Here is a 13,968-nt window from a genome sequence, read left to right as displayed (position 1 = left end):
ATTCCAAAATTACCTCTGGTCTAGACCGTCCTTTGAAGACTAGACTATTTCTACAAGTATCTTAGGGCCCATCTTAGGGTACATTCAGAATATGCAGGTTCTCCTTGTAATGGAATTATGAAACTGTTCTGGTCTTAATTTCCCTAATTCTTTCCCAGTCTGGGGAGATTTAAGGGAGAATTCTAATTTCCTAGAGTTAAACTGAAGCCATGAATGCCTCTGGGACCTCCCATTGCAGTCTTTTTTTTTTTTTTTTTTTTTTTTTTTGCGGTACGTGGGCCTCTCACTGTTGTGGCCTCTCCTGTTGCGGAGCACAGGCTTCGGACGTGCAGGCTCAGCGGCCATGGCTCACGGGCCTAGCCTCTCCACGGCATGTGGGATCCTCCCAGACCGGGGCACGAACCCGTGTCCCCTGCATCGGCAGGCGGACTCCCAACCACTGCGCCACCAGGGAAGCCCTCCCATTGCAGTCTTGAATGTGCCTTCCAAAGTAGAATTGGATTGGTCTCTCATGTTGATAGCAGTATACTAATGTGAAAATTACCTCTGGCATACCCGTCTTATAGGTTAAGAATTGAGTCACAGAAATTAAGTGACTTGTCCTTTAATGTGATCCAGTAGAAAAGATTCTAAAATAAAATACATTTTTAAATGTACAACTTTTTTTAAATTGATAAACAGAGAAATATCAAGTTTACTTCTCACATGATAACAAAATAATGGGAAATTCTGTATGTCAGGAGGCACTTCATTTTGTCATGGTAGCCATAGCCATCAGTTTATGTTTTAATTGGATTAATCACCATAGGAAGAAGCCATAACCTAGAGGTCACAAATTGGTGGTAACCTAGAGGCCAAATCCAGCCAGCCTTGACAGATGTGTATGGTTTGGCTTGCACAATATTTTTAAAATTCTTAATTGGCTGCCAATATTTAAGAGGTTTCGGGACTTCCCTGGTGGTCCAGTGGTTAAGACTCCACTGCAGGGGGCACGGGTTCAATCCCTGGTCGGGGAACTAAGTTCCCGCATGCTGCACAGCACGGCCAAAAAAGAAAAAAGAAAAGGTTTCACATGAGGGTCCAGACTTCTTTCTCATGGAATAAAATAGATGATCTCTTGACTCTCGGCCCCAAGTTGAGTGGCCTAGAACAAGGTATGTATTCTCTAATTCATCACAACCCCCACCATTTCCTATTTTTTCCACACACTATCCACTTCATTTATTTGATACCTGCTTGGCCCCTTTAAGCTGTTGTATTATCAGACATGCTATATCAACAGTGATATCAAATTCTTGACTTTTCAATTCTGTGTTGCATACATTCCTCCAGGAAAAAATAAGAATCAAGCATCAGATGTAAATTTTTAAAAATCATTACTGATACAAAGGCAAGTGGCATAGAACACCATTTATGTATTCAGTGCATATTGAGTTATTCACCTTATATAAGATACTGAGAAACTTTTCCCTCAAAGACCTCACAGTCTAATCAAAGAATTAGACCATGCCCACATTACGGTACAAGGTTAAATATAATTAATGACAAAAAGTATTGGGAGTTGTGAGAGTTGATGGCAGTCAGTCTTGACTGAAAAGATGAGGACAGGCTTCATAGCAGCAGCTCTTGAGCTGGGCCTCAACAGTGAGTTTAATTTCAGGAGACCGATATAAATGAACCTCGGCGCCACAGACTAGAAGTTGGTCAGGGAACTGCTAATAATTTGGTTCAGCAAGAGAAGAGTATGAGCTAAGGTGACTAAAAAAAAAAGTAGAAGTCTTTATGTTTTAGGCTATGGCATTTAGACTGTTTGGGAGCAGCACAGAGTCTTTGGATATTTGGATTAGAAGAGCTACATTCTCAGAGTTCTACACTGGAAGGTTAATCTGAAGCATTCAGTATGTAGGACAAGTTTGCATATGAGAGCTAGGTGGTAAACTAGATGCGTTAGTACTCTCTTCAGATGGGTCAAGTGAGAAAGAATTGGAGTCTACCCTTTAGTGGGAATAAAGAGAAAAATAATGAGAAGGTAAAAATTGGTGCGACTTGGCAACTGATGAGAAAAAATACTGAGGGCTTTTGCCTGGATCTTTTTTTTTTTTTTTTTTAATCCTAAACACCTTTTTACCTTATAGTTTACCGTTAGGGCTGATGAGTGATTATAGGCACAAGTTTGTGCCATTAGTTGTTCACAGTTTGCTTTCATATTTTAAATATTACTCATCACCCAGAATTTAAATACCCATTCAGTTATGGTAAGAAAACAAGGCAAAACTACCCACACAGCTAGCCATTGCAGAGGAGAAATTGATGCATCTGTTAGTTTACTTCACCTCTGTTTTGTTCTTCGCGTTGGCAACAGTGCGTGTTTAAGGACATCCAGTCTAACCAAATGATCTAGAAGAAAAAAAGAAAAGATTTAAAAACAAACAGAAACCTTTGCCTGAAATATAAAATCCTTATAAAGTCAGATTGCATATCAACAACCATTTTCACGCCAGCACTCCTAAAGGCACTCTTGTTAATAATGCTTTTCGTAGTATTGGAAATCGGGGATAACTTTACTTTCTCTTCTTCAGCACATATGAGTATGGTAGTAGGTATATAAGATTCTAAGTTTAATTGGTCCTTGCCACACATCAATTTTTTTTCTCTTTTTTTTTTTTTTTTTTGCCACACCCCGTGGCATGTGGGATCTTCGTTCCCCGACCAAGGATCGAACCTGTGCCCCCTGCAGTGGAAGCTGGGAATCTTAACCACTGGACTGCCAGGGAAGTCCCCACGCATCAATTTTGCTTTACAAGTTTGATGTGCTGAATGCAGGAAACCTTCCAAAATAAATATATGGAAAAAAATTTTTGTCCCAGCTGTAACAGTAATTTAGCTTCCTTATTCTACCCTAGACACAAGAGAAGCAGTCTACCAAAGAACTTGAAAAAATAAATGAATAATGGGGATACTTGCCCTGTTTCTGTTATCTTCCAAAAATGGTAACTGGATTACTAGTATGCAGGCAAATATGTGCATATCTGTGGGGTCCAATTGGGCTGCCCTGGTTCTGTGGGGAAAGCCTCAAGATAAGCCTGGAGGTGGGAGAGATATTTGATATGATGTCCTTAGGGATGAGAGTCTCTTAGGCATCCTCTAGCTCAGTGGTCCCCAACCTTTTTGGCACCAGGGACCGGTTTTGTGGAAGACATTTTTCCCCAGGGCAGGGGGCAGGGGTGGTGGTTCAGGTGGTAATGTGAGTAATGGTTCAGGCGGTAATGCGAGCGATGGGGAGCGGCAGATGAAGCTTCGCTCGCTCGCCCGCTCGCTCGCCCGCCACTCACCTCCTGCTATGCGACCCGGTTCCTAACAGGCCGTGGACCGCTACCGGTCCGCGGCCCCGGGGTTGGGGACCCCCTGCTCTAGCTCACTGTGCTAACAGCACAGCACAGGAGTTCAGTAGTGAAATTGGATCAGTGGATCAGCAGCATTAGGACATCTAATAGTGGCTCATTAAATATTTGTGCTTGACCACCTGGAGTTATTGCAAAACCTACTGAGACCCTGGAACTCCAGCTTTACGAGTGGGTAAGTTTATATGAAGACAACTAACCTAGGGTAATTGATGCTTCTTGATTTCAAATTGGATGTATCTCTTTTTATAATGTAAAATCAAACTCTGCAGTGAGTAGCTGACAAGCTGAACTGTCAATTATACAGTTGTTTCTGAATTCATATGCATTTTACTTAATTCTTTTTGTCTTGAAAGCAAAATTCTTATTACAAATGTACTTCTGTGTAATGGATTCTTTTTTCTAATAACAGATTTTAATAAACCATTTCTCTTCAGCATACAAACGGCTAGACGGTTCGACTGAATGCTGTAACAATCACAGCCTTACAGATGTGTGCTTTTCCTATAGAAATAATTTTAATAAGCGTTTGGTAAGTTGTCCCTGAAGCAGTCTTGCTTGCCTGATATAATTATTACAAAATAAGCATATAGAACTAAAATGGAATCTACAAAACCATTGCCCTTTTGCTTTGTATAATTTTATTAAAATCTCTACATTTCACATGTCATATTTCATCTGAGAATCTTTAAAAATTTTATAATGGTAATATCTTATTTGGCCAAAGTGGAATAATTGAATCTAATTTATAGTAGATACACATAAATGGCATTTCCTTTATATGAGCTTCATTCCTAATATGCTAGGTGACATGAAAGATATTGAAGTAATGTAACTTGGTGTTTTTCTTGTTAACAAGTCATTTTTAATATTGACTAATTAATGTTCTATCCCTAGCATACATGTCTACCTGCCCGGAAAGCAGTGGAAGCCACCCAAGTTTGTAGAACCAATAAAGACTGTAAAAAAAGCTCAAGTTCAAGTTTCTGTATAATACCTTCTTTGGAAACTCATACTCGCTTAATAAAAGTGAAACACCCACCTCAAATCGATATGTTGTATGTAGGACATCCACTGCACCTTCACTACACAGGTGGGTATTATTGTGGTAGACCCTCAGAATATCGCTACAATGGCATATATTCTCAGTGGTAGCAACCAGTACACATCTTGCATTAATTTTATTTATTATATTTGATCACTTTTCAAAGTCTTGTTAACTTGTTCTTAAGCACGAAATGAAATTTAAGCAGTAGGAAAATAATCTGAATTTATAAAGCAAGATGGAGCTGAACACCATGTCTGCCTATGGAGAGTGACACATGACGCATTTTTCCTTCACTACCGTTTATATCACATAGATGATCTCTAAGATATTCTCTGAGCGTTTATTAAATTTATCCAAGCTCCCAAAACAGTAGCAAGAGCAGCATATGTCAAAGAATGCCTGGAATCATAGTGATACTACACTTGATCTTAGCCAAAAGGCCGAGAAGCGATTGGAATCACAGTGATAATGATGATAAAGTAATTTGTGCATGACACATGAATTTTATATGAATATAATTTCAAAACCGGGCCAACATAATTGTTTTAACAGTGGCAACATGATTGGATTAAACATATAGCTTCTCCATATGGCTGAAGATCGTACAGTCTAACTTGTTGTACAAGATTTTTTTTATGTTCCTTTTTTTTTTACCAGTTTTATTGAAATATAATTCACATATCATACAATTCACCCTTTTAAATTGTACAGTTAGCTGGGACGAAGTGAGAGAGTGGCATGGACATATATACACTACCGAATGTAAAATAGATAGCTAGTGGGAAGCAGCCGCATAGCACAGGGAGATCAGCTCTGTGCTTTGTGACCACCTAGAGGGGTGGGATAGGGAGGGTGGGAGGGAGGGAGATGCAAGAGGGAGGAGACGTGGGGATATATGTATATGTATAGCTGATTCACTTTGATACAGCAGAAACTAACACACCATTGTAAAGTAATTATACTCCAATGAAGATGTTAAAAAAAATTAAAAATAAAAAATAAAGTGTACAGTTCAGTAGTTTTTAATATATTCAGAGTTGTGGAACCATCACCACAGTCTTGTTCCAGAATATTTTCATCACCCCAAAAAGAAAGCCCATACCCATTAGGCAGTCATTCTACTTCTCTACACCCACCCACCCCCAGCCCTTGGCAACCACTAATCTACTTTCTGTTTCTGCAAATTTGCCTGTTTCTGCACATTTCATATAAATGGAATATTTTGAAAAATATTTTGAAAAATATTTTGTATTTTTAAAGTCAATCTCTGTATTTGGTAGTCATAGTTGGTATATAATCAGTTTTATCATATTCGCACCTCAAAATATAAGTACACTGAGACATGAATTTCTGTATTCCACTATTTTTATTAGATGTTCTAGAATTGCCAATTGCTTTTATATGTGGGCCATAGAGCCTGCCTGCATATGTTTGGGAAGGGCTTTCTCAATCAATTTAATAGGCTAGCCCAATTTTTAGTCATATGGTAAAATTCATAATGCTGTTGCTTATCTGTATAAATAATATTATTTCTTATTTTTCTTTTTTAGTGAGCATCACCAGTTTTATTCCACGTTTCAACTTTCTAAGCATAGATCTGCCTGTGGTTGTGGAGACATTTGTCAAGTATCCTTTCTGGCGTGAAAGATGTTTTTAAAAGGTGCTACTTGGGGGCTTCCCTGGTGGCGCAGTGGTTGAGAGTCTGCCTGCCGATGCAGGGGACGTGGGTTCGTGTCCCGGTTTGGGAAGATTCCACATGCCGCGGAGCGGCTGGGCCGGTGAGCCATGGCCGCTGAGCCTGCGCGTCCGGAGCCTGTTGCTCTGCAACGGGAGAGGCCACAACAGTGAGAGGCCCGCGTACCGCAAAAAAAAAAAAAAAAAAAAGTGCTACTTGGAACTTCATTAGTTTTACCTTGATTAGAGAGCATGAACAGACCTTACAAGTATCAGTTAACTGCTAATACCAAAAAAAGAGACTTTAAAGTTGAAAAAGATCAGATTGTACCTAGGGAGGAAGAAGTCAGAGAAGAAAGATTGATTGGGAGGAGAGAAAGGTTAAGATGTCGAAGGGAAGGAACCTAGAATACAAATTGAGAGTTGAATTTAGGGGTATAAAACCTTTTAGTACGTTTATAAAGGATGAACGATTCAGCTACTAATGCGGTGATGAATTCCACCCCTTCTGAGCCTGTTGGCTCTGATCAAGTGGAGGAATGCGTAAGGGAGATCAAACTGGTTTCCAATACTAAAATAGCATTCAGAGGACAAAATCTCATGTGTTCTTTAGCATATTATATTTGCATGTAAAAAAATTTTTAATTGGTTATTATATAGAATTTCAATAAACTGAACAGTTTGGAAAGGTTCTTTATTTTTGTCACTTTTAAATCTTTAATTTCTTTCCTTAATGATTTGCAAAAAAAATGAAACAAAACAAATGAGCAAATTAGTAACAAATTAGTTAACAAATGAGTTACTAAAAAATGTGTACAGTCAAAATTGTACCTTGTAGACTGCAGCTTTTTCTCAGAGATATTTACACTATGACCTTACAGATGATAGTAAAATAGAGTTCAAGGGGCCAAAATCTTTATATATCTAATATAACGTATACTTCGTAAGGATCAAAAAGTAATTTTCCCTTATTTCTTATTCCTTTCTCTTGATGTATAATTAAAGGATTAGAAAGAGTTAGTCTTCTGAAGGAGTTCATTACAGATTGTCTTGGTCTACAAGTGGTTGGCCTTTATTTTTCTAGTCAAGGTTTTTGAACTTCGAAATAATATGTCATTTGTTTTAAATAGTAGAGATCTAAGAAGCAATGGTGTATACTGGTAAGCAGAGATTTAAAGAAAGGAAGGAAGTCACCTGTAATCTCAAATCCAGTCCTGGTAAAATGCCTGCTTCTGACTCCCACAAATGTGCTTTGCCCTCAGACCTCGCCGTAAGCTCCTTAACCGATTTTAACCAGGTACCTGATTTCCCTCTCGGGAGCTCTGGCTATTGTTAATGCAGTGCCCTGCTTTGCTTTGGACGGACAATGGATTTTAAACTCTTTCCTAGATGCTACTCTTACCTCAGTGATTGGAGACAATGATGTCAAAGATCTGATAGGATTTTTCATCCTGCTTGGTGGCAGTATACTTTTGGCTGCCAATGTGACCCTGGGACTCTGGATGGTTACAGCACGGTAATATCTGCACTCATTTGATAGAATCTCTGAGTTACAATATACAATATTGAAAACCTTACTTGGTGTGAAATATAAAGTGTTTCCTTAAAATTACATTTTAGCCAACAACTTTAAGTTCTTTATCCAGAGTATCCAAACTATGGGATAAACAGAAGAAATGAAAGGCATAGTCCCTGATTACATTCTAGTTTTAAAGACTGAACCTACAACCTTCAGATGCTTGTGGAACAATTCCTAAACAAGTGCAAATTCATGTTAAACCATTTTTGTGTGGCTACGTATCATGTTGAAATAATGTAAAGGAAAACAGAATTGGGTAGGATTAATTGGGAAAAACTTCTTGAAAAAGCATCATTAATCCAGATTTGAAGGAGACCAGACTTTGGCCAAGTGGAAAGGTGAGCATTTTCTTGGTCTATATCTCTTGTCCCTTGTCTTGTTTGAAAAGTATTTTTAAATTAAATTGTGTATTATTTTGTACTCTGACAACTGAGGTCTGATTACAATTAAATTAATAAAATTCTGTAAAAGAATCTGCTGACATGAAAGGGAAAATCTTTGTCAAATGATGCCAAATAAATGAACAAAGAGGAAGTAGGGTCTGTAATAGGGTGAGACATGTTTTGCCCCACAAGAGTTGCCTCTTTGATAATATGTCCCTATACTCTCATAAAGCAACACTACCCTTGACATTCAGAGTGAGCTGCAGAAGTATCTGCCACCTGCAGTATGTGAGCTGAGACAGTTAGGGGTGAACCTCAGAAATGAGCCAGGTGGGTCTTGCGGCAGGTCACAAGACAGATCACAGGACCTTCTGCAGTCTGGGTTACTGTTCTCTACAGAGCTTCAAAGCTTGGAATCCTTCCAGGGTAGGTATTTTCTCTTGTGCTGCTGGAGCTATCTGGGGCCTAGCTCCTAGGTCCCTGTCTTCAAGAAGCAATTACCTTAAAAAAAAAAAAAAAAAGAAGCAATTACCTTAAGCCCTGAACCATACTCTGTCCTCACCAGTGGCTCCGATGTTTCTCTGTGTTGGGTAATTAAATATGTAGTCCTTGCTTTCCATCTTTCCCCTAAGCTACCTCTGTGGGTCCACGAAAGACTTGGTAGTAGAGTGAGTATGGCTGCATGTGAGTACAAATGTGGATTTGCCAGTGCCCGGGAACTGCCTCTTGAGCCCAAAAGAGCCCTGCCTAGTTTGAGATCTTTTGGACTGGAGATGCAGCCCTGGAAGATCTGGGAAGTCAATAGGCCAGTGTGAAGCTGTTGGTATTAGAAGTATATGAGCAAGCTCTTTCTTTGATGAAAAATATTTGCTTCTCTCGTATACTCAAGAACATGAGTAGTCATGTATCCAAGTTTTTCATTAATTGAGGTATTCGTGGGGTTCACCTCTTTCAGATCACTGAGTTGCTTTTTAGGCACTAAAACTTTTTAACCATTTTTAAGGAAACTTTAGATTGTATTATAAATCTGTCTGCCTTCTTAAACAGAAATTATATATTGAATATAATTTTAATATTTTTAATGACTCAAGGTCATCAGTTATTACCACTACTTAAAACTGTACAAATTATTGGTTTATCCTAGGAAAAAGGCATTTGTTCTGTTTTTAGGCAGACAGTCTTTCAGGATTAAAGTATATTAACAGAGTGATACGCAGACCTGTTCAGGTAGTAAAGTTTGGGGAATACCATGAAATACTTACATAATTAATTCTATTACATGAACTAAGCAGTTTATTAATGGAAATGCTATATATGTGCAGGTCAGTTTTTTAAAACTGAGAAAAAAATTTAATAGATGAAATCCTACCTGTAAACTTCTTTTTCTGGGTGGAAAAAAAACCCCAAGCATGTCATTTTCTTATGGCTTTTAAACACCTTGGTCTTCTGCTACACTGGGTCAGGATTTGGCAAACACTCTATTAGGATATTGAGCACATCAGTCCCATTTTTACAGAAATGGCCTCATTGTGTAAGAAAGGAAATGTTATGTGTTGTTTCTTCAGCTTGATTGTGGGCACTTCTAGAGCGAGGACCATGTCATACTCATCTTTGCATCCCTGGCACAGTGCATGAGACATCAAAAATACTTAATAAATGTGGTTGAATGGATGATGATTAGTGTTATTTATGGATTAGAAAAGCATGTTTCTATTTAAGTAAGCTGTAAAAAGTATTATTGAATATACTGTAAATATATAACATAAAATAATAACTTGGAAGGTCTGTGTCCCTGATATATTATCATCTTTATGAAAATAGTCCATTTTGGTTTCTGTAGAGCAATTAGAAAAATGAATTATTTTGAGGATTTGAAGAAAGTGTTGTGTTGGCAGTTGTTCAGCAGTAAAACTTTATTTTCAGTGTTTCTATTCTGCACTGTTTACATTTTTCAGGGTTGTTTTTAATCACTTAAAATCCGTAAAGGATGTATATATTCTTTTTAGCATTTCAGTTTGAAAAGACATGCAGTTAAACTTGACCTTCTGATAATCACTCTTACAGGTCACTATCTGTTCTAACAGTAGATTGTAACCATGCACTTCATGGATATGTGGCTCTTAGTCATCAGTTTGTCCTGTGGTATTTATTGAATGTCCACATACTAATGGTACACAGGTATTTTCTTCTATAAATCTTTCAACTGAGCTGTAATTCATTCTTAGGCTTTAACTTGAAGATATCGTAGTTGCTGGCGTTTAATGTTTAGCAATAAAAGAATAAATGTGTACCAGCACTCTATGTTTTATCATCTATGTGTTGTCTTTTTTTTAATTTGTATTCTTTTCTGTCAAAATTTTTCCCTTTACATACAGTACCATCTTAGATGTTTTAAAATTCTTGATTCTAAAAGCAGCCTCAGTTTTCACTCAAGCAATCTGTATATGAAAGTTGTTGGTAGGCCACAGAAAGAAGTCTTTTTTAAATGAAATCCCTGTACTCTCACTACTGTTTTGGAAATGGCCTGTTCATGGATAAAGAAAGAAGACCATCATGTTTCGTTAGTGACTGATAGAAGTCTTCTCTAAGTCTATGTTTTTAGGAATTCGTGAAAGAAAGTGTTTCACCTTTTGCCCTAGCACTTCCTCCGTTGTCCACAGAGCCAACCTCCCTCCTACACACACACACACCACACACACACACACACACACACACACACACACTCTCACATTCTCTTTCCTTCTCTCCCCCTCCCCCTCTTCCTCTCTCTTCTTGGTTACTAAGGGCCAGATAAAATAGGCTGGGAATTTACCGCAGTTCCTGACTGACTAGTAGCCCCATCTCACACCTCCTCTTTGCCTCTGATCCCATTATACTACAGTTAAGAGCCACAAGACTAGATGATTGATTATCTATCAGCTTTACTGAAATATAATTAAATACCATAAAATTCACCTGTTTAAAATGTACGATTCAATGTAAACCAGTTTTCTTTTAATGACTCATCAAACAATAGTATACATACGCTTTAGTATAATCTATCCTTTTAAGTACATGAACACGTGATCAATGATAGAGTTAAGTAACAAATTTATTTTTAAGGGAAAGCATGTGGATATACTTTATTGAAACAGTAAGCCTTTTTAAATCAGTGCATATGCAAGCTACTCTTGCTGTTTAGGCCATACTAATTTGAATAATCCATTGTATATTTTATCAGACCATGGCAAATGAATTCAATGAGGGGAAAGCCTCTATTTCAGAACCTAATGCTACAATAGGTTATATTCAGGGTGGAGATAGAAAAAAATGGCTAAAGGAAGTTGCAGTTCTAATTACCAAGCAGGTTATATTGTGTAATTTGATTTCCCATTAAAGAAAAAAAAAAACACCCTTATATCTTAGTTTTATTTAGCTAAAGATTGATGGATATTCAATAAATGTCCCTTATTATCTGAATGCTTCTCAGACTTTTGTACTGAAGTGCTCCTGACACTGTAGAGAAGGGAAAACCCAGAAGTATCTAAGAGTAGAACCCTGTAATTGGCTCTCCATCCTATAAAGTTGAATCTCACTTTATCTTAAATTCATGTGAATTTTACATTCCATTAATCAGGCATCATAAAGCCAGTCCTCCTCTTAAAGATATGAAACTCTAAACTGTAAAAGAATTAAACCCTATGAATATTAAGATTTTTCTTCATGTCTAAAACACATTGGTAGAGGGAATCCCTGGCAGTCCAGTGGTTAGGATTCAGCACTTTCACTACCATGAGCCAGATTCAATCCCTGGTCCAGGAACTAAGATCCCGCAAGCCACCCGGTGTGGCCAAAAAATAAATAAATAAAATAAAATAAAACACATTGGTAGAAAGTATATAACAGCTGGTCTGTAGACTAGTGACAGCCTATGTTGGTGTTTTTGGATCCATAGTGAAATAAAGATAATGTGTATTATCTCTAATTACAAAATAAAGATAATGTATGTGTGTTGTTAAAAGGTTGCCTGCTGCCCTTTATCAAAGAGCCCTCCTTTATTTGGAGTATGGAAATGCAATAATTTCACTTAGCACTTAAGGGCTCTCTGTAACTGAAATTTATTCATTGGCAAGGCGTGTGGGTTTCATGTTCACCCGCACCCTTACCTCCACCTGAATTACCTGACTTCCATGTCCTGACAAATCCCTTAGGTGCAAAATGGCATTTTCTTTGAACTTGCATTTCTCATATTATTAATAATATTGCATATCTATATATTTGTTTAGCCATTTGGATTTTTCATTCTGCCAATTGCTTATTGATATCCTTTGTTCAGTTTTCCATCAAGCATCCTAAATTTTTCTTATTGATCCATAGGAATTTCTTGTGTATTCTAGATTAGGGATCAACAAACTATAGCTTGAAGGCCAAATCCTGCTCACCAGCTATTATGGTAAATAAGTTTTTATTGAAACACAACCATATTCATTCATTTATGGCTGCTTTCATGCTACAACAGCAGAGTTGAACAGTTGCAACAGAGACCATATGGCCCATAAAACCTAAAATATTTACTATCTATTTACAGAATAACCCAAGTTCTAGATATCAACTCTTGTCCATTTTAGATGTTGCAAATAATTTTTCCCAGTCTATCATCCATCTATAAATTTTTGTTTATGAGGTCCTTTGTTGAACAAGGATTTTTAGTTTGATGTAGTCAAATCTATTAATTTCTTGATTCATTGTTTGTATTTTGTGAGTCTTACTTAAAAAGTTCTGTCCTGTCCCAAAGTCACAATAATATCCTATACTTTCTTCTGTTTGCTTTAGAGTTGTACTTTCACAATGTGATCTTTAATTTCTAGAATATATTGTGTGAGGTAGGAAATCCAGGTTTATTTTTCTGTATAGAATGAACTATCTTTAAAATAGACATAATAGTATTTTCCTTTATAATATTGTTAAATAAAACAGGTTACCTAAAGTTCTTAATATGGCACCTGACACGCTCAAGTTACTATTATGTACTCTATTTACTTTCAGAATGCAGAATTATAACATAAATTTTCCCTCATATCTCACTCCACACTGGCATTAGATCTTGCCTCCATTTGGTATGCCTTTTTGGCTTCCAGTGCTTTTGGGCTAGCTCTGGTTTTCCAGAGTGTCTCCCCAGGCCTTGACCCTTTTAAATATTTTTTCCTGCAATAAAAATGGACCTAAAATCGTATTTAAGGTGTTGGCTAAGGATTTTGCTCACTGAAACTATTCAAAATAATCTGTGTTCATGGGTGTATTCATTGATAGTAACATGGGCATTTGACCCAAACTGTCTTAATTCAGAAGGAAGCACTGTGATGAAGCAATGTAGGAGAGAATTTGGGGCAGGATGAACTTTGAGGACTAAATCAGACTATAGAAAGCTGTACACAGTCTGGGATATTGCATTTCAAAGTAAGCTCTTTTTTTTTTAAACAAGTTCATTTTAATTTGTATTTTTTTAGTTAGAAAAGAGGCTAAACTTTTTTTTTAATGTCTGTTGTTTTGTAGATCTTTTTTATCCACATCCTTTGCCCATATTTCCCTGCAGCCATTATCACCTTCTTACTGCTTGTCATCATTCAAGATTCACATTTTCACAAAGGGTTTGCAAATATATTGGACCATATCTTAACTTCTTTTACCTGCCCTTGACCTTCACGCTTTATTCCTAGCATTCTTATCTTCCCTTTCAGCCACTTTGTTTCCATCCTTTAATGGCTTCCAATTTTCTTCCTAGGCTTTCTGTATCACCAGCAATCTACAGTGGGAGGTAGCACTTAGCAATTTACAGAATTTTCATTCGTCCAGTTCAGGCCATCCCCTTTTCTGTTACGGAAATAACTGGGAAAAAGAGTTGGT

General features: G+C 37.3%; 1 protein-coding gene and 1 pseudogene across 1 annotated transcript in view; one reads left to right on the top strand and one right to left on the bottom strand.

Annotated features, from left to right (window-relative positions):
* Window positions 1-10,381, top strand: part of MBTPS2 (membrane bound transcription factor peptidase, site 2) — a 40,804-nt gene extending 30,423 nt beyond the window's left edge. The window contains exons 8-11 of the mRNA XM_027096109.1: window positions 3,839-3,933; window positions 4,299-4,494; window positions 6,000-6,075; window positions 7,421-10,381. Of these exons, the coding sequence (XP_026951910.1) occupies window positions 3,839-3,933; window positions 4,299-4,494; window positions 6,000-6,075; window positions 7,421-7,643 (590 nt within the window). The 3' untranslated portion in view covers window positions 7,644-10,381. The remainder of the gene's footprint in view (window positions 1-3,838; window positions 3,934-4,298; window positions 4,495-5,999; window positions 6,076-7,420) is intronic.
* On the bottom strand, window positions 4,792-4,901 carry LOC113614557 (uncharacterized; annotated as a pseudogene).
* Window positions 10,382-13,968: the final 3,587 nt, after the last annotated feature.

Source organism: Aethalodelphis obliquidens, unplaced genomic scaffold, assembly GCF_003676395.1.
Source record: "Aethalodelphis obliquidens isolate GAN/ISIS:26980383/991018 unplaced genomic scaffold, ASM367639v1 scaffold99, whole genome shotgun sequence".
NCBI lineage: Eukaryota > Metazoa > Chordata > Mammalia > Artiodactyla > Delphinidae > Aethalodelphis > Aethalodelphis obliquidens.
The sequence above is the reverse complement of the archived record's forward strand: the minus strand, read 5'-3'. Positions and strand labels throughout refer to the sequence as shown.